The 20,046-nt window shown below is 47.2% G+C and overlaps 1 protein-coding gene and 1 long non-coding RNA gene across 2 annotated transcripts in view; one reads left to right on the forward strand and one right to left on the reverse strand.

Moving 5' to 3' along the window:
• The window catches only part of LOC125088691 (uncharacterized), a 119,783-nt gene that overhangs the window by 67,566 nt on the left and 32,171 nt on the right, over positions 1 to 20,046 (reverse strand). The window contains exons 4-5 of the long non-coding RNA XR_007123755.1: positions 7,662 to 7,829; positions 5,884 to 6,058 (exon numbers count right to left, since the gene is read on the reverse strand). This is a non-coding gene — a long non-coding RNA (uncharacterized LOC125088691). The remainder of the gene's footprint in view (positions 1 to 5,883; positions 6,059 to 7,661; positions 7,830 to 20,046) is intronic.
• LOC125088689 (polycystic kidney disease protein 1-like 2) overlaps positions 1 to 20,046 on the forward strand; it is a 92,834-nt gene that overhangs the window by 58,470 nt on the left and 14,318 nt on the right. Inside the window, exons 27-36 of the mRNA XM_047709991.1 lie at positions 1,258 to 1,436; positions 3,441 to 3,587; positions 5,880 to 6,079; positions 6,732 to 6,949; positions 7,678 to 7,894; positions 11,624 to 11,852; positions 12,564 to 12,768; positions 14,606 to 14,702; positions 17,345 to 17,482; positions 18,992 to 19,177. Coding sequence (XP_047565947.1) covers positions 1,258 to 1,436; positions 3,441 to 3,587; positions 5,880 to 6,079; positions 6,732 to 6,949; positions 7,678 to 7,894; positions 11,624 to 11,852; positions 12,564 to 12,768; positions 14,606 to 14,702; positions 17,345 to 17,482; positions 18,992 to 19,177 — 1,816 coding nt within the window. The remainder of the gene's footprint in view (positions 1 to 1,257; positions 1,437 to 3,440; positions 3,588 to 5,879; positions 6,080 to 6,731; positions 6,950 to 7,677; positions 7,895 to 11,623; positions 11,853 to 12,563; positions 12,769 to 14,605; positions 14,703 to 17,344; positions 17,483 to 18,991; positions 19,178 to 20,046) is intronic.

The following is a 20,046-nucleotide window of genomic DNA, read 5'->3' on the forward strand; positions in this document are numbered from 1 at the left end:
CTGTCTAACATAGAGTAAATGCTCAGTAACTACTTGTGGAATAACCATAGGAATTAATTTCATCCATCTAATGAAACATTCTTCTCATTTCCTTTAAACATTCAATAGTCCATCTTAATAGGAAAGGAGTGAAAACTTGCAACCCACAAGCCAATTCTTTGTCTGGAGAGCTGCAGTCACTTTTCAATCTAATCTTGTCTTAGTACGGGCATCTGCCAGAGGCCAGGGTGCACCATCCTATGGTGCACAGGAAAGCCCCCAGAGCAAGGGGTTACTGGGTCCAGAATGTCTATTGTGCAGAAACCCTATGGTGGAAACAGAGTGAAAACAAGGATTTGAGTGTGAGTAGTTGATTTGGCGGCGTGGCGGGGGGGTGTTGGATCCTAGACACCCCAGTAGAGGACTGAGAAGGTGACAAGGAAGGGACGGAACCAGTAAAGGGTGCCAACCCATTACCTATCTGGGCAGCTGCAGCTAATCCCACAATGGGACTTTGGAAAATAGTAAACAGCATGGGACTCAAAGTCATCTCCACTGATGGCTGAGGGAACTATCTTATTTACCCACCAATCCCATGAGTTGTTGATGGTGGACAGCTCACAGCACCATTAATTCTCTGGCACTTCCAGTCTCCACTCTCAGAGCCCAAGAACCTCCAGGAAAGCGATGCAGCTGCTGGCAGCTGGACATCGGTGCAGGGATCGCTGCAGCAGTGAGGCTGAGGGATGTGGGCCAAGCACAGGTGGCAGAACTGCAGCTCTTTGGCTCAGGAAATCAGGCATGCTGATCAGCATCACCTGGATAACTGCAGAAAAGCAGATTCCTGGGCCCTATTCCCAGCATTTTTAGTTGGTAGGTCTGGAGTGGGACCTAGGAATATGTATTTATGAAATAATGGGCTCTCGTGCATTCATGTCTCAGTGCCAGGCACGTTGGGAGACCCTGGGAATAGAACTGTTGGGGCGGGGGGAACCAGTTCTTACGCTAGAACCCTTATAAACAAACACGTGGAAAGTTTAAAAAGGTTGCCGAGAAGTGTTTTATAACTCATGCTGAAGACAAAAATGCAGGCAGTGTTATCCTAAATCTTCATATACCTGAAAAATAGCTCAGGCGGGCCCAAGATGGGAAGAGAGGAGAGAATGAAAGGGCCTTGCAAGGTTGGTTTTCATTGGGTTTTGGATCCTTCCAATGAAACACAGCCACCGGGGCTTGGTTATCATGTGGAATTGGCCATTCCTAGTCTCTGGATTTCAGGTGACTGTCACCCTATATGGCCTGGATGGAGAGAGTGAACCCCACCACCTGTCAGACCCTGACATCCCAGTTTTTGAGCGAGGAGGAGTGGATGTCTTCTTACTCTCCACCATGTTCCCCCTGGGGGAACTGAGGAGCCTGCGGCTGTGGCATGACAACTCAGGGGACCGGCCATCCTGGTAAGTCAGGGGTGGGCACACCATGAGAACCCACTATGTGCCACACCAGGGCTGGGCATTGTGCATTCGCTGCCAGGCCAATCCTCACAACCCTCCTCAAACACACAGAATGGATCCCCATTTCACAGAAAGAGACACGGAAGGTTAGAGAGACCCAACCACCCATGAGCCTCACGGCCTGGATCAGTAGCTAGGACAAGGACTAGAGGTTGCAAGCCTGGGGTCCAGTGCTAGCTCCACTCTTGGCACATTTGCAGCCTCGACCTTCATTTAGGCCCCAGTTCCCCATCTGTAAAATGGGGATAGATGCCCATTTTGAAGATAAACCTTGCCCAATAAGAGACTAAATGAGACATTGGGCTGGTTATTTAGTAGAAGAGGTGAGAACAACTGCCGCTCTGAGCATTAAGCTAAGCCTTCCTGTTTCTGTGTCTTTTTCTCATTGGCTCCTCGAGGACAAGTATTCTCATTCTTCTTTTACAGGTGGGAAAATTTAAACTCAGGCAAGATAAGTGACTTGCCCAAACTCTAAAACATGTAATACATCTTGTCAGATGCTCGTGCCATACAGATATCTGCCGTATATAGAATATTCCCACACTATTAATCAACTAGCCAACTTACCATTTTTGATTTTAAAAATTCTATAAAATTTTAAACAGAACACGTTTCATCTCTGTAATGTAAAAATGCTTATGATCATTTTAAACCATATTTGTACCATTTTATGATCCATACAAAATTGCATATGGGCCATTTCCACTGCCTGTGCCCCCAGAAAGGAGGAGAGCCACAGATGATCTAAAACAGTGTTAAAACTCTTCTAAAAAAAAAAAAAAAAAAAAAAAAAAAAAGCCGGCAAGCTCAGAGATGAGAATCCACCTGAGGATTATTTGGCTTGTGAGGCCAAAACTAGTGACCTAAATCAGTCGTTTCCAGCCTGACCACCTATCAGTGGCTTGCAACTTTAGAAAAACAGAGCACTTCTATGGATATCTTCAATTTACCTAAGGGATTAAACATTACTACCTTAAGTGCTATATGTTGGTTCCTGGGAAGCAGACCCCGAGATAGATTTCAGGGTGCAGGGTACCTAGGACCAGCTCCTGGGAAGGGAGAGAAGGAAGCAGGATGAGCAGAGGGAGAAGAGCTTTGATACAGCACAACAGCTTGGCTGACCTCCATGGGGAGCTCTGGAGTGTCCCGAGTTGGGCTGGGATGCCCAGGTCTTGATCACACCCAGGCACTGCACCCATCAATCATTGGATGTTGGCCTCCCCAGGAGGGTGTGAGATTCAACAGAGGTGTCTTCCTGGAAATGAGAAAATGCATGTCTGGACTTTTCAAGCATAGTCCCTATTACACAGTAAATGCTCAGTAAAGAGGGGCCCTTGATACCGCTATTTTTTTTTTTTTAATCGCTATTCTTATCAGCCATAAGGCAACAGGGGAAATGGTGGCTCCTGCATCTGACATCCCAGCAGAGGCAAGATCATTCCATTTCTTCCCAAGGTCTCAAAGACCTAAATCAGGTTAGATGACACCCATGAGGTCCTGAGTCGAAACTAGATGGCTCACGCCCTGGGTGTACGCCTGCAGGAAGACCAGCATTTGAGCACCTGTGTCTGTGCCTCCCTGAATTCCCACAATGTAGACAACTTGGCTTTTCTCCCAGGCCTCTGGACGCTGGTCCTAGACTTGCAGGCCTGCAGCCGGACTAATAGTTTCAGAAGGCACCCTCTTGCAGCATACATCTGTGAAAACGTGGCAGCCTCCAAGAGCTGGCTCTCCACACTAGCTGAGCTCCCACATGAGGCCACTTTGCCCCCTGATTGGGGCATTTTGGTCAAGGCACCAAGAACAAGGAAGAAAAATACAAAATCTGTCTTTTCAGGAGTTCTTGTTCTTAAACTCAGGTTTGCAATGGTGTTAACCCTCGTTGTACCCAAAGAAGCCTCACTCCCCCCTCAACCCTGTCCTCAGAAGTGTGGGTCTCTTCTCCAGGTACGTAAGCCGGGTGCTGGTGCATGACCTGGCTAAGGACCGGAAGTGGCATTTCCTCTGCAACTCGTGGCTGTCCATTGATGTTGGAGACTGTGTTCTTGACAAAGTATTTCCAGTGGCCACAGAGCAGGACAGGAAACAATTCAGGTACTTCTTTTTTTTTGGTAAGCAAATGCTGTTTACCTTGTTCTTTTGTCTCTAGGGACGATGCATCACAATCCAACTGAAGCAGAATAAAGGCACGTTTGGGCTCTCGTGCCTGGGTAGCTTCGAGTGTGTGACATTAATGATCAATCAGTTTCTCTTGTTGGGACTGAGGTGCTCTGGAGGGATGCGGACCCTCTGACACAGAATTATCTTGGAGGTGGTAAAACGGTTGAACAGTTATCCATATTTCCTTACACATGACATAGAATAAAATGTTTCATATGAGTGAACAGAGTGGTTTGAATGGTGATTTCATGTCTGCCCATCTGAGGCTCCTTCTTCAATCAATTTTACTCTAAATAGGTGTTTCAGCATGTGTGTCCCTTGGCTTTCCTTCCTTCCTCCTACATCTGGTCAAACACATCAAAGCAGATACAAATGTACACACACGTGCTCATGTGCACACACACAATACCACAGAATGTTGCTTATTTTATATCTTTTAAAATGGTATTACTCTAAATATGTCATCTTATTTCTTTGATGACAGACCATGAACATCCTTCTAGGACAGTATGCTTGGGTCAAATGTGTCCTTACTGGCTGCAAAATATCCACAGACTGGATGTCCCACAACTAATTCAACCATTCTTCCATCAATGGACATTTAGTCTGTTCCCAACCAATATTAAAAAAAATCAAGAGACTCCACAAGAATCTGGCAAGTGTGAAGGTGGTGGGCCAGGGTTCCTGCTTGGTACCAATTTGCTGGAGCAGAGTACCAACATTTTCTTTGAAGGGCCATGTGCTCTCCATTTTACCACAGTCCTTACCCACCCCTAGTACCTCACTCCCACCCCACTTCATTTAACTTGACTTATTTACATCTATCCAGGCCCCTTTAGCATTTGAGTTTGTGACCTCTACTTTAAATGGCTTCTGAGTTAGGTTCAAAACAAAGTCTGTTTCCAGTGCATTTACTGAAAGGTGTCTTTCCCTCCTAGCTGCCACTGGGAATAGCTCAGCCTGCAAAGGGAAAAAGTCCAAGTCAGAGACACTTGGACCCAAGGACAGACAGAACACTGATGTGGGCACATGGCTCCCAGTTTCACATGCATGCTTCTGACTTGCTACATGCCCTTGCGAAAGTCAGTTCACCTCTCCAGGTCTCAGCCTCCACATCTGAAAAATGAGCTGTTCAGTGTGCCTCCCCCAAGGGGACCTGTGCCGGTCCCGTGAGGTGATGTGGGTAGTATACTTAGCACAGTGAGCGGCTCAGCGTAAGTGCTCTATTACATGAGCAGATATGATCCTCCCAATGCATCAGACTTGTGATACTTGAAAACCAGACAGAGAGCTGCCTAAAGGCAGGGCCGTTTCATTCCCTCATGAATCTCGGTGCCCAGCAGAACACCTGGCACACAACACCAGGCTCACCAAATATTTGTGGAACTATCAGCAGAATATTGAGTAGAACAATCACGTGGAAATCACTGTTGTTGACAGCCGACCTCTCTCCTTATGCACCTTTACTCTGAGTCCAGGCCACTCCCACAGCACAGACTGTGGGACAGTCAAAGTACCATGCAAGTCTGAGGGATGCTGGCATTAGCCACCAGAACGGGCACCAGTCGGGAGTATCAGTTCCACACAATCTCAAGGTGAATGGGGGCCCCTTGTAAGTCCTGCGGTTAGACTAAATTCTAGACCAAATCCTAGACTAACACAGATGCCTAAGGAGAATATGGTATCATTTTCAGAAATCCTGTCTTGCAATTTTGATTCTCTTAAACTGAGTCTGAACCTAAAGCCTGGGATTTTTAACCAATATCATCTAATGCACTAGTTATAATAAACCTAATAATACTATAGTTATAGGATTATATTAAAATTACAACAAAAATGATAATGGCTAATACTGACGAGCACTCACAATAGATGTTGGCTACTTTGCCAAATGTTGTACAAAAATCATCACTTAATCCTTTCAGAAATCACATGAGGCAGGTTCTTTTATAAGCCCCATTTTACAGATGAGTAAACTGATGTGCAGAGAGAGAGTAAAGTAACTTGCCTGAGGACACACAGCAGGTAGGAGGGCCACCTAGGATTCCAACCTCCTCTGTTCAGAACCCCCATCACTAACTAAGTGATGTTAAGATGCTGTATATCTTCCACATGAGAGAAAACAGAGGATAAATCTTAGAAGCAAACACCTCCCTCTTACCCCAAGATTGCTCCGAAGACACCAGTCTTCTCCCATCTCTGCTCCCTCTCCCTGCCTTTTCACAGGCACCTGTTTTTCATGAAGACGTCCACGGGCTTCCAGGATGGACACATCTGGTATTCCATCTTCAGCTGCGCAGCTCGGAGCAACTTCACCCGTGTCCAGAGGGTGTCCTGCTGCTTCTCCCTGCTCCTCTGCACCATGCTGACCAGCATCATGTTCTGGGGTGTTCCCAAGGATCCAGCTGAACAAAAGATGGACTTGGGTAAGTCCCGATGTCATGAAAGAGCTAGTGGTCAGTGGGTGTCACACAATTCCAGAGGTCCCAAGACCACCTTCAGGTTCAAGAATTCTCTAGAACTACTCACAGAAGTCAGAAACACCATTATGCTCATTACAGAGAAAGGATACAATTAAAATCAGTAAAAGAATGAGGCACATGGGGCAGGGTCCAGGGGAGACCAGGGCAGAACTTCCAGTTGTGTTCTCCCAGGGAGGCAGTGACGATGGTCAGTCGTCCCAGTAATGATGTGTGACAACACACATGGAGTATTGCCAACAAGGGACACTCCCTAAGCCCTGGTGTCCAGAGTTTTTATTGGGGCTTGCTCACATAGACATGGCTGACCCTCCACATGGCTGACCTTAGCCAGTAGCCCCTCCAGAGGCTGAGGTGACACTGTATGGTGAAGGCCCACACCATAAATCACTGTTAACATAGACTATACAGTGTGGCCCAAGACCTCGGGTAAACAAGGTGTATCTACCAGACAGAACAATCCAAGAGCTTAGGGGTCACCTCCCAGGAGCCACTCAAGGGCCAGGCCTCTTTGGGCAAGGTCAGTCTTTACTGCACACCCACCTTCTGGAAGTGGTGGAGAAAGCGTTCCATTAACCCTTTTCTTCCTCCGTCCTAGGTGAAATTGATTTCACTTGGCAGGAAGTGATGATTGGACTGGAGAGCTCTCTCCTCATGTTCCCCATCAATCTCCTAATCGTTCAGATCTTTCGAAACACCTGTCCTCGGGTCACTAAGGAGCAGAACACTGAGAAATGGGATAGGGGCTCCCCTAGCCTGGCCTCCTCACAACAGCCCATGGAGAATGGCCTTCTGACACTTGAAGTGGTGACCAAGGCATGTCTTCAACCTTGACGGTGTGGGGGTGCTCTGGTCTGGGCAGAAATGGTTGGGGGAGTACTGGGGCTTGAGATCTGGCAACCCCTGATGGATGACAGCATCAGCCTCCAAGATTCATCAATGACACACACATGTGTGCACACGCACACACATGCATGTTCAGTTGGGCACATGTGTGCACACATGTACACACACTGTGCAGGTGCATGTGTATACATGCACACGCTTATAGACAGGTATACATGCATGTGCACATACATATACAAAGGCATACACAAACACACATATATATGCCTTTGCACACCTGTACATGTACACACATACATATGCACACACACCTACCATAGACATACATACACACACGTGAACACATACACACACCTACATATATACACACACTTTTGGGGTACATAGTGTGTACATAATATTATACCTTTATCATAGATCACAGCTGGAAACCCAGAGAAAGGACTCCCTCTGCATTCATGCACTCAATAAACATTTACTAAGCACCTACTACATGACGCACTTTGAGAAATACAACCTGGAATGCGTCAGTTCGAATCCTAGAGAGAAATGGCTCAGGGTGATCCAACATCATATCTCTGTGGGCAAAGCTGGGATGAACCCAGACTGCCAAGTCCCGGAGTGAACGCTCTTAACTACGATACTGCCTCCCTCACCTTTGCTCATGTTCCCCTTACCCTACCTGGGCTGACTTGCAGGATATGTGGAGACTCGTCAGCTCGCTGTTTAAAGCTCTGAAGGTGCCATCACCTGTCTCCGGCTGGGACTCAGCAGCACCGATGGACATCAATCACCTTCTGGCCTTGGTGCAGGAAGTTGTCTGTCTGCAGAACATGGCAGGGCCAGAGCTCTGGGAGGAAGCCAAACAGAAAGAGAACCCTTTAATGCTCCCTCTTGGGTCTCTACAAGCAAAAGGTAAGTCATGATGTTTCTGAGCTGAGAAAGGGGGCACATCTGGACCAGGTGGATACAGGACTTAGGGCCGGCTCTGTATCACTAGGGAGTGAAGATGTCCTACAGGGTCTCCTCCCTCACTGACCTCCACTGCAACCACCTGCCATCACTTCTCTCTCTCTGCACACAGGCAACCCGCTCTCTTCACAACACCAAGCTGCCTTCCCACTAAAGACCATCCCACATCTTGTCCTTCCATCTGGAATGTTCTAGCATCTCCTGCATTGCTTTAATGCCGCCCTGCCAAATCATGACTTGTGGGAAGAGCTGTTTAAAGTCTGCAGCCAACTTTGCTGGAGGTCAGAGCCATCTGACTGTTCTGCCTCCATCATTTCCCTAGTGCCTGGCCCTGTACAACATATAGAAAGCATGCAACAAACATGCATGGGGTGATGTAAGCATAGGAGATCATTATGGAAAGCACAAAGCAAAAAGGCAGGCTGGTCTTTCATATATGGTAAGAACAGCATTGGCCAGCCTGGTAACTCTGGGTACTGGCTCTGCCATTAATGGGCTGTGTGACTTTGGACAGTTTCCTTTTCTGTAAAGCACTGGGGGATGCAACGTCAAACCAGATCCACTTCCAAATGTGAGGGGCAGGACACAAGATGATGGAGAGGACAGTAAAAAACATTAAAGAACACTGAGTTGTAGAGTGAAAAAGTCACTCCTCCATTCTGTTCCAGACTTTCCAGGAGCAAATCTCAGTTTGGTACAAGTGTGTCTTTAACACCCTTTTAACACTTGTTCTGTTTGGCAGAGAGATAGCAGGTCTCAAACTTGGAGCTTTTTCAAAGAGTATTCAGCTAGAATTTAGTACCATTATTTCTTTCCTGTCCATCTTCCACCCACATCAATGCCACCAGTGTTCAGACCAGGCTGTCCAACAGAACTGCCCACTGTGCTGGAAATGTTCTGCATCTCTGCACGGCAGTATGAGAGCCACAGGCCCCATGTAGCTCCTAAGCACTTGAAATGTGGCTGGTGTGACTGAAAAACTGCAGTTCTCATCTTTTATTTTTTTCTTAAAGATTTTTATGTATTTATTTGAGAGAGAGAGAGAGAGAGAGCGCATGAGAGGGGAGAAGGTCAGAGAGAGAAGCAGACTCTCCGCAGAGCTGGCAGCCCGATGTGGGACTCAATCCTGGGACTCCAGGATCATGATCTGAACCGAAGGCAGTTGCTCAACCACCTGAGCCACCCAGGTGCCCCTGCGGTTCTCAACTTAATTTCAATCAATTAATGGGGCCAGTGGCTGTCATAATGGCTGGTGTGGGTTAAGAATGCTGCCATTTTTGATACACCAGGCTGATCACTGTCTAAACCTTGTTTAGAACACAGACATGGATGGGGTCTACAGAATGGGGAATTTGAATTCATAAACTCTTGGCCACACCTCTGATGCAGTGAATTACATTTCTGGGGCTGAGGTCGGGATCTGCAGTTTCAACCAGTCACTCAGGTGACTTTCAAGCACACTTAATGTTGAGAGTCAATGCCCTCAAAACAAGATCCCACATCCTTATTGGCCAGGCTCACACTGACCCCGTGGTCAGCCCCATCTTGATCTCCATGATCCAGCCACCCTGGAGGATTTGTCCCGGACAGCTGGACTTGGGCTGCCCATGAAGGCTGTCTTGCAGGAGCTCTGCTGATGCCTGCACTGGACTCCTGGCCTTGGGTTTGGGGACTTTGGTGCTCATAGCAGAGGCCTTAGAATAGGGACTCTTGAGTCAGCCAGGTCCTAGGGCTCTCCCTGCTGCAACAGTAGCTGTGCAACTTTGGACAAGTTGCTCAGCCTATGACTCAGCTTCCTGCCCTGTAAAATGGGAGTATTGATCCACTTTGCCTCTTGGCTCATTCTGAGGACTGAATGAGGTCATAAGACACAGGAAAACTTAGACTCAGCCTGGTACAAAGCAGGTATTCAGTAAGCGGTGTTACAATTGATTGGGAGTGATGGTATCTTCCAGAAACATTGCCAGAGGGCTTGCAGCATGAAGGCTGTTGATGTCAGAACCTGCAGCTGTGGCTTCAGCAGGAGGGTAAGGGAGGAGGCCTGAGTCAGAGGGAGGCAGAGTTGATGTTGTCCCAGACCTTCACTGTCCTCTAACTCGAGCCCAGTTGCACGCTTCTCCACAGTGCTGGTTACCTTCCCACTCATTGACGTCTCACTGGTGACTGCAGAGGAGCTGTGGGGTGAGTGTGCTCTCTCCTGCCACCTCCCATATCTGGTTTCACATTCCTCTTGCAAACACCTGTCCAATCTGCCTGGACACTGACTGCTCTGGGAGAAGATGCCCCGGGGCTTCAGCCTCCCAGCTCAGGGCCAGACTCCCAGGCCTGGTTCTGCCTGGAGAGGCCAAGCCCAAGCTTCCCCTAGAAGGAATCAGGAATAGTGGAAATGTTCAGGGTTTTTTTCTTGCAATGAGTACTTCTTTTTTTTAATTAATTTATTTATTTGACAGACAGAGATCACAAGTACGCAGAGAGGCAGGCAGAGAGAGGAGGAAGCAGGCTCCCCGCTGAGCAGAGAGCCTGATGTGGGGCTCGATCCCAAGACCCTGGGATCATGACCTGAGCCGAAGGCAGAAGCTTTAACCCACTGAGCCACCCAGGCGCCCCGCAATGAGTAATTTAAAACAAAAACACCTTTGTTTTAAAACTTTTTAGGAAGCTGAAATTTGAACAAACCAACTGTATAAAAACACTCATGAGATATTCGGGGGGAAACTTGACCTCTCACTGGGTATTTCATGCTATTAAGGGATTATCATTACTCATTTTAAATGTTGATAATGACATCATCATGGTTTTAATTTTAAAAAGAGTCCCTATATTCTCCAGAAGCATATTAAAATTAAAATATCAGTGACATGACCCGGGCCTTGGAATTTGCTTCAAAATCATCCACATGGAGAGAGTAGGCTGGGTGCCAGAGAAACACAAACTGGTCATCAGTTGATAACTTTGAGTAGTGAGTGCGTGTGCAGGTTCATCTCATTACTCTACTTTTTTTTTAAGTTTAACATTTTTCATAATAAAAATAAGTTGAAAGCAAAAGATTAAGACTAACACTATCTTTGGCACCAGGCAAATCTTGTGTATATTAAAATAATAATATATTTGCTGGGATGCCTGGGTGGCTCAGAAGGTTAAGCGTCTGCCTTCAGCTCAAGTCATGATCCCTGGGATAGAGTCCCACATTGGGCTCCTTGCTCAGCAGGGACCCCACTTCTCCTCTGCCTGCCATTCTCCCTGTTTGTGCGCCCGCTCTCTCTGACAATAATAAAAATCTTTAAAATAATATTTGCTGATGAGCTAATACCATATCTAGGATTTGCTTTAAGGTATTCCAGAGAAAGAAGAAAGTCGGGGGAGGGGGCAGAGACAAAACAACATTGGCAAAAGGCTGGTGCTTGCGGCAGCAGGTGATAGATACTTATTCTGTTCTCTTCTGTCGATGTGTACAGAAATTTTGAGAATGCCCTTGATAAAAGGTGAAAGAGGAATGTATGAATCCTAACTGGCCATGGAAGCCTGGTACCTTTCCCCATCTTTCTAGATCTCTCATGCCATGGTACATAGTAAGTGTTCAATACTGAAAGCTGTTACTATGATTGCTTTTATGGCAGGCAGTCTGCTCTGGCATTCAGCACCAGCTAATGCTCTCTGTCCCCTGTCCTCCAGAACAAATGCGATGCCTGATGCCAGAGGTGGGCCCAAGTGACCCTCAGAAGGACAATGTCTACAAGCAGTGTCTCTACCTTCAGCTGGAGCACATGGAGCAAGAGCTTCGGCTGGTGGGGCCCTGTGGCTTCCCCCAGAGCCAGAGCCACGCCCGGGCCCTCAGCCAGCTGCAGATGCTGAAGGGCTATCTGGGGGGACAGCTGGGCACCCCACCTTCAGCATACGCCAGGTAATCCTCTCCCCTGGGTGCTGAGTGGGCACCTGCCCCCCAGTGGGATGCCTGCAGAGACACCATACCCCTGGCCACCTTGGAAGGATGTTCACCCAGATCACATGTATAATATGAATAATACATTTCCTCAATTCTAAAGATCCTTTTAAAGAGAGATAGGCCAAAGACTATACTTTCAGGGATCATTTCTGACAAACCATAAGAGACTCTTAATGTCACAAAACAAACTGAGGGGGGCCGAGGGGAGGAGGGTAGGGAGAGGGTGGTGGGTTATGGACATTAGAGAGGGTATGTGCTGTGGTGAGTGCTGTGAAGTGTGTAAACCTGGCGATTCACAGACCTGTACCCCTGGAGCTAATAATACACTATATGTTTATTAAAAAATTTAAAAATTAAAAAAAAATAGAATAAATATGTGAACATGGGGGAAAAAAAAGTGAGATAGGCCAGCAATTTACAGGAAATTTCCCCTCAGAAAAAAACCCAAAACACCAAGTTATTAAAACTGCCCTTTGAGGTGGGTACCAGATACGGAGGTGGGTATGAGATGCCAGATAGAATATAGAATAGCCCTTTGAGGTGGGTACGAGGTACAGAATCTAACAGGTCAAGGAGCTTGGCCACAGTCACACAGCTGGTGAGGGTAAAGTGGGATTTGAACTTGAGCCTGGCAGGTGCTACTCTGATCATACCCATCCTGCATTTCAGCTTCCCGATGGCAAGCAAGCGTCCTCGAGGCCTGCCCTGGTGGTTCGTTGTGGTGGGCTGGCTCCTGGTGGCAGTCACCAGCGGCGTGGCAGCCTTCTTTACCATGCTCTACGGCCTGCACTATGGGCGGGCCAGCTCCCTGAAGTGGCTCATCTCCATGGCCGTCTCCTTCGTGGAGAGTGTGTTTGTCACCCAGCCCCTGAAGGTCAGGCTGCCCTGGACCCCTCCGCCCACACTTTCCCTCCTGCCAGCTGCCCTGTCCTTAGGCTCAGCTGTTCTTTGTCTATTCGTTACAAACCTACACAGCACCTTGCTGGAGAGGTGGTGCTGGTAGCAGGTAGGGAATTATAATGAACTTAATCACTATGATAATCCAAGTTCTGAGACAGGGGCTCTGGGACAGAGACTCTAGGCCAGGCCGAGTGGCTTATCAAGATGTGGTGGTCAGCATCAGAATCACCCTCAGGAGGGTCCTTGCCTCTGTTCTATAAATGACAAGAGGTTAGGAAGGGAAGGTCACAAATATCTTGCCCTAGGTTACATGTATATACCATATTTCCCCAATTAATACCATATTTCCTCAATTCTATATTATATTCTATAATATATAATATATATATTTCATAATTCCTCAAATAATACCATATTTCCTCAATTCTAAAGATCCTTTTGTGAGATAGACCAGCAATTTAGAGAAGCTTTACCCTCCAAAAAACAAAAACAACAACAACCAAAAACACCGAATCATTAAACCTGTGTGTCATTTGGAAGACACATTCCTATTTCTGAAATGTAAAGTTACTGTTAGAGTTGGAGAAATACTGAGCCCCAGCCTGGAGCTTGGAGCCACGGCTCCCCCTGGAAGGAGTCAGGTGGTAGGAATATACTGTGTGTGTTGGGGTGAGGGGGCGGGGGGTGCAGAAAGGAAGGGACATTTACAGTGAATCTTTACACCTATGAGACTCTCCAAATCCCTAACCCCCATTTTACCTGATAGTCCCCAGTTCTTTCCTGAATACCCTTTATCAGAAGATTTAAACAACTCCCAACATCTCCAATCTAGTCTGAGAATAGTAAGAATGTTGTAGTGAATCATTCTGTTCCCAACCAAAGCCCAGAATCTTACTAAGCTCGTGCACTGTTGGTGCAGAGGTAAAGGCATGGATGGAATGAAGAAAGGGGGAGGGGTGGAGGGAGGGAGGGAGGGAGATGTAATTCAGCACTAGAGATAGTATAAGAAATAAGAGGAGACTGTCTCTTTTCCACTGTGTATTTTTTCCTGTTTTGTCGAAGATTATTTGACCATAGAGTTGAGGGTCCATATCTGGGCTCTCTGCTCTGTTCCACTGGTCTGTGTGTCTGTTTTTATGCCAGTACCATGCTGTCTTGGTGATCACAGCTTTGTAGTAAAGCTTGAAATCAGGTAACGTGATGCCGCCAGTTTTATTTTTGTTTTTCAACATTTCCTTAGCAATTCGGGGTCTCTTCTGATTCCATACAAATTTTAGGATTATTTGCTCCAGCTCCTTGAAAAATACCGGTGGAATTTTGATCGGAATGGCATTAAAAGTATAGATTGCTCTAGGCAGTATAGACATTTTAACAACGTTTATTCTTCCGATCCAAGAGCATGGAATGGTCTTCCATCTTTTTGTGTCTTCTTCAATTTCTTTCATGAGTGTTCTGTAGTTCCTCGAGTACAGATCCTTTAAAAAAAAAAAAAAAAGAAAGAAAGAAAGAAGAGGGAGCTCTATCAGCAGGGGAGTGCAGGTGCGAAAGTGCAGGTGGGAAAGCTCCTGTGGTATGAGAAGCAGGGGGAGCTCAGGATTCACAGTCTCTGCTTGGCGGCCAGGTGCTCTGGCCCATTCCCTTCACAGCCACATCCCCTCTTGGCACAGAATGGCCTGGTTCCCACCTTACTTCCTCAGAGAAGTATGGCTTCTGTGCCCAGGATACAGATGTGGCCTTGATCCTGACCCCTCTCTGATAAGGAGCTGACAGTGTCCAACCCTGGCCTGGGGTTCACAGTGGGTGTTTTTCAGGTGCTGGGCTTTGCTGCCTTCTTTGCACTGGTCTTGAAGAGAGTAGAGGATGAGGAAGAGCCGGTGGCCTCCCTCCCAGGACGTCTATCTAGCCCAGGTAATAGTGCATAGGTGGAGGCAGGGGCCTAGAACCCGATGAAGATGAGATGGCCCTACAAAGCCCAGCTGCTGACTTTTTTACCCCATCATTCCTTCACCCCTGACTGGGGAAGCACCCCCAAACTATCCAAAACTCTCTAAAGCAACCTTGTTCCTTCTCTACCCCAGCCTTTGTCTCTGGCACCAAAGCACGACCCTTGGCCAGAAGAGGCCCCTTGGGGGCCGCGCTTTGCACGGGCGTCATTCTCTGTGTAATCCCAAGCAAGCAGCTTTCTCCTCCTAGGCTCAGGGCCCTGGTCTTTAGAATGAAAACCAAAACCGAAGATGCTTGCAGGTGGGCTACAGAGTTCCGGGACAAGGGTCTGTAAACTACAGCCATGAGGCCAAATCTAGCCCACTTTCCATAAACGAAGTTTCCATAAATGAAGTCTTATTAGAACAGAGCCATGCTGACCCCTGCTGGATGAGGCCACTGAGCAGCCCCCTGTCCCGCAGCCTGGTTTCTCATTTCACAGCCTAAACTCCTGAGAATGCCTGCAGCAAGAAAATCACAAAACAAACAAGCGAACAGAACAGAGTCAGCACTCCAGCAGTGTAGACAGAGATTCTGACATTCGGGGAAAATACAACGGGAATAAACAAAAGGCATACCTATATTATTGCACTGATATTATTACATAGTGTGGTTTCCTCCGCATGGGCTGGTATTCTTCCACTCTAGGATAGGGTTTGAGCTTGTTTTGTTTTGGCTTTGAGGATCCAAAAGGTCCATTAAAATCTTCCCAAAACAAAAGAGTAATTTTTGTCTCAAGAGACGCCAGCTTTGAGAACAATTAAATATTCATTCAGTCATTCTTCTGGCAGCCACTCAGGGAGTACTTGCTGTGTGCCAGGCAGTTCGATGGCTTAGGACCATGATTTACATAAAACCTACTAATTTCTAGAGTTGTGCAACCATCCTCCTAATCTGTCATCCTCAAAGATTCCCTCTTGACCATTTAGTCAATCCCTGCTCTCATCCCTGGCAACGCAGCATGAGATGGAGCAGATTGCCCTTGGAAAGCACAGCCCACAGGGAGACACACATTAGACAAGTAAACAACACAAGCGCAAAATGTGAGAACTCAGGGAGTGCACAGGAGAACGCAGGCCTCTCTGCTGAAGCAGTACCTATGTTGGCTACTGGAGCCTGGCGAAGGGAGGGAATGCACATTGGGCCCTTGCAAAGGCCCTGAGGCGCGACAGAGCTTGTCATTTTACAGTGATTACAGACAGTGTGGATCAAGCAAGGGGAATTGGGGGAGAATGGTTCAAGATGATGACTGAGAGGTGGGTGGGGAGCACCCGGGTGGGTGCTGGGATTCCGGACTGCTGCAGAGGAGAGAGGCATGATCTATCTTGTGATTTAAGAAAGATCACTGTGGCTGCTCTTAGGAAACCAAAAGTACTGGGTCAAAAGTACGAGTGGGGAAAAGACTACTGGAATGGTCCAGACAAGAGGTGACATGTCCTGGCACTGGGGGTGGAATGGAAGGCATGGATTCAAAAGACATTTGGGGCAATATGCCCCTATCAGAATGGCTAAAAGTAAAACGTAAAGTAAAAAGTGCTGACAAGGATGCAGAGAAACTGGAGCATTCACGCACTGCTGGTGGGAAAGGATGCCGTCACTCTGGAACTTTCAAAAGTAAAAATGGACTCACCATATGCTGCAGCAATTGCATTCTTGGGCATTTATCCCAGAGACATGAAGACTTATTTGCATGCAAAAACTTGTATATACATGTTCAGAGCAGGTTCATCTAAAATAGCCAACTGCTGCTCCTAGGAATTTACGCAAGAGAAATCACATGTGAATGTTCGTAGCAGCATTATTCCTAATAGCCAACACTAGTAACAATCTAGATGTGAAAGCATGGACAGGAGTGCACCCATACCAAAAAAGGAACTAAATTCTAATTACACAACAACATGGATGGACTCCAAACCGTTATGCTAAGTGAAAGAAGCCAGACACAAGAAACGATGCACTGTAGGATTCCATTTATATGTAATATCCAGAAAAAAAATCTATAGATACAGAAAGCAGATTAATGAGGCTAAGGGTAGGACAGACTGGGAGTGGGGACTGAGTTCATAGGGACGTGAGGGAACTTTCTGGGTTGATGAAAATGTTCTAAAAGTGGGTTTTGGTGATGGTTGCACAACTCTATAAATGTACTAAAATCATTGTATTGTAGACGTCCAGTGGGAAAATTTATGAAAATTATAGTTCAATAAAGTGGCTTAAAAAAGAAGATACTTAGACATTACAGGACTTTGAAATATTAGTGACCCTCTTTCTTCCATCCATTACAGTTTCGGGAACACTGGGGTCTGTCTTAGGGTTCAGGAGCACAGGGAGGGGAGGGTGTTGTGCTTTCAGTATGAGGAGAATCCTCCAGCTGGAGTAGGGTCAGAATTTTGAGCATAGGGATGGCAGCAGCAGAGGCATGGAGGGCAGCATTGGGAAATGGCTCCTGAGGAGTAGGAATGGTGGGTCCTGTTGTTCCTGGTGAAGACAGGAGGCTTCTGGTTGCAAAAGTTGAGGCTGGTTCCAATGCCTTTTGGGCGACAGTCCTCATGTCTTTGCTTTCACAGACCCCTCTGCCTTGTTCCGAGCACGACGATGCAGCAGAAAGAACATTTACCAGCCGCCTTTGGCTGCTGACGTTGAGAAGATGAAAACCACCCATCTCAAGGAACAGAAGACATTTGCCTTCATCAGAGAAGTCTTGGGTAGGCAACCAAGGTCACCCACAAGCAGTCTCACTCACTCACTGGTCGTCAGCACAGAATTCAACAGACGATGGTATAATCTTTGACAGACCCATACTGTCTTGCCCCAGCTTCTTCCCTGTACTTAAAATCCCTTGGTGGCCCCACATGGCCCTTACGATAAAATCCAAACTCCCTACTGTGGCTCTGCCGACCCTGGGTCACCTCTTGTAGCCCGTTGTGCTCTGAGCTCTGGACACACCATGTTCTGCTGCTCCTGGGACTCCTTCACTCTCTAGACCCCAGGCCTTTGCCCAGGCTAATCTAATCTGCTTGGAATGTATTTCCTCTCCTCCCGATCTTTTCTTTTGACTAAGTCCTTATTCTTTAATTCTCAGCCCAAAGACTATGTCTTCAGAAAGACTCCCCAAGCCTGCTTTCAAACATCACTCTGTATCTTAGTCTGGGTTCTCCCATAAGCAGATTGGGGTACAAGTAGTTGCTTTGGGAGGTGATCCTGGGAAACACTGGTAGAGAAAAGGAAAGTATAGAAGAGAAGGGAGGTGAAAGAAGGTGTGGTGATGAGTGGGTTTCATGTGAGAACTGGAGCTCAGTCCTGCTGGGGACCTCTGTGGGGGTATATAGTACACACCTCCAGGTTGTCACACAGGTCACTGGTGAAGGCTGCTCTCGGGGAGGACAGGGACCCTGCAGCACTCCTGCCCTGCCTTCCCAATGGTTGAGCACATACAGCCAGACAAATGCAGAGAGCAGGGGAGCTTGCATAGGAGTAGCAGCATGTTACAGAATGAAGAGAGCCTAGAGGTGTGGGCAGAGCCCCAGTTCATCCCAGGGAGGGCTTGCTGGGATGCATATTCCCAGGCCCTGAACCCAGAGATTCTGGGTAATGCTCTGCACCCCCTACATTCTGATGGCTGGCCTCCTAAACTAAATCTTTGTATGTAAGGGGCCCTTACATCACACTCACCTGTCCACAGGTGAGCTCCACGAGCGCACAGAACACAACTGTCATTTTCATTGCTCTATCCTCAGCATTGTAACATGGCAGAGCACCATTTTCAGAAGATTTTTTTTTAAGAAATGTTTATATAGCATGAACTCTAGGCAAGCCCTATTTTTAAGTGCTTAATAAATATTAATTTATTACAACCCTATGAAACAGAATTATTATCCCCACTTCACAGACGAGGAGAGTAAAGCAGAGGGGTTAAGTCACTAGTTAAGTCACTAGTAAAGCTAGTGACTAGGGGTTAACGAGGGGTTAAGTCACTAGTAAAGCACATAGACAGGAAGTGGCGGAGCCAGGATTTGAACCCAGGTGGCAAGCTCATACCTGTGGATTTAACTCCTTCCCACTGTCTAAGGATTGGTTCCACTGTCACTGGGGGGGGCAAGAAGCTGGTCTACAAGACCTCAACTATTCTGAGTTGTATGCCATTCTGTTTCCTGCCTTGGGCTTGGTGGGATTTGGGAACCCTGCCTGACCAGGGGCTACGCCTCCACTTTCAGCATACCTGGGCTTCCTGTGGATGCTGCTGCTGGTCGCCTATGGGCAGAGGGACCCCAGCACCTACCACTTCAACAGACACCTTGAGCACAGCTTCACCCAAGGCTTTTCAGCTGTGTTAAGCTTCAGAGAGTTCTTCGTGTGGGCCAACACCACCCTCCTGAGCAACCTATACAGTTATTACCCAGGTACTTTTCCCTCACCTGAAGACAGATGTCTTGTGCAGACTGCTTTCTAGGAACAGGAGTGGGTCACCATCACCATCAGCCTCACAGAGAGCCAATAACCACAGGGCCATATGCTTTGAAAGAGAGACCCTCAGAAGGTGTGTGTGCCCTAAACCACCCCTGATGCAGAGTGGAGGACATTCTAAGTGAGAGATACATGAGCATGAATCAGCTAGGCAGAGACAGTATACCGGGTACAAGGGACAACAGGGGGAAAGGCAAGCCTGAAGTAGCACAGCACGTCCCTGGGATTACAAAGCGCTGAGTGTGGCTGCAGTGTAAGGTATGAGTTGAGGACCCGTTAAAAGTAAAGCAAAAGAGAAATAGGGGTCAGATCATCAAGGGTCTCAGAAGTTCTATTTTATGCTTAAGGAAATGAGAAGGCATTGACAGTTTCTTCGGGAGGGAGTAACGTAATCGAATTTGCACCTAAGGATCAGTCTAGAATCATGTGGAAGTTGGAATAGAGAGTAGTTAGGATGCTAGAAACGATGGGGCTGATGAAGGCATGAGAGGAAGGGGTGAATGGAAAAATGAGCATGGGTGCAGACAACAGTGAAGAGGTAGAGTTGATGAGCCTTGTTGACCATTAGGATGTGGGCCTTGAGAGAAAGGGCACAAAGGGTCTCCAAGTTGATGACTAGGTGGTGGGGGTACCATTCCTCAAGAGAAGTTATGCAGGCAGTAGACCACACCTAAGCGTGGAAGATGGTGATGAATATAGCCTGTGATTGGCCATGAACTACTTACTCTTGACTGTTTTTACACTGGGTACACTGAAGTTCATGTTAACATCCAGGCCAGGATGCCCTAAGACAATTTTGATGGCT

The sequence above is a fragment of the Lutra lutra genome, chromosome 17 (assembly GCF_902655055.1).
Source record: "Lutra lutra chromosome 17, mLutLut1.2, whole genome shotgun sequence".
Taxonomy (NCBI): domain Eukaryota; kingdom Metazoa; phylum Chordata; class Mammalia; order Carnivora; family Mustelidae; genus Lutra; species Lutra lutra.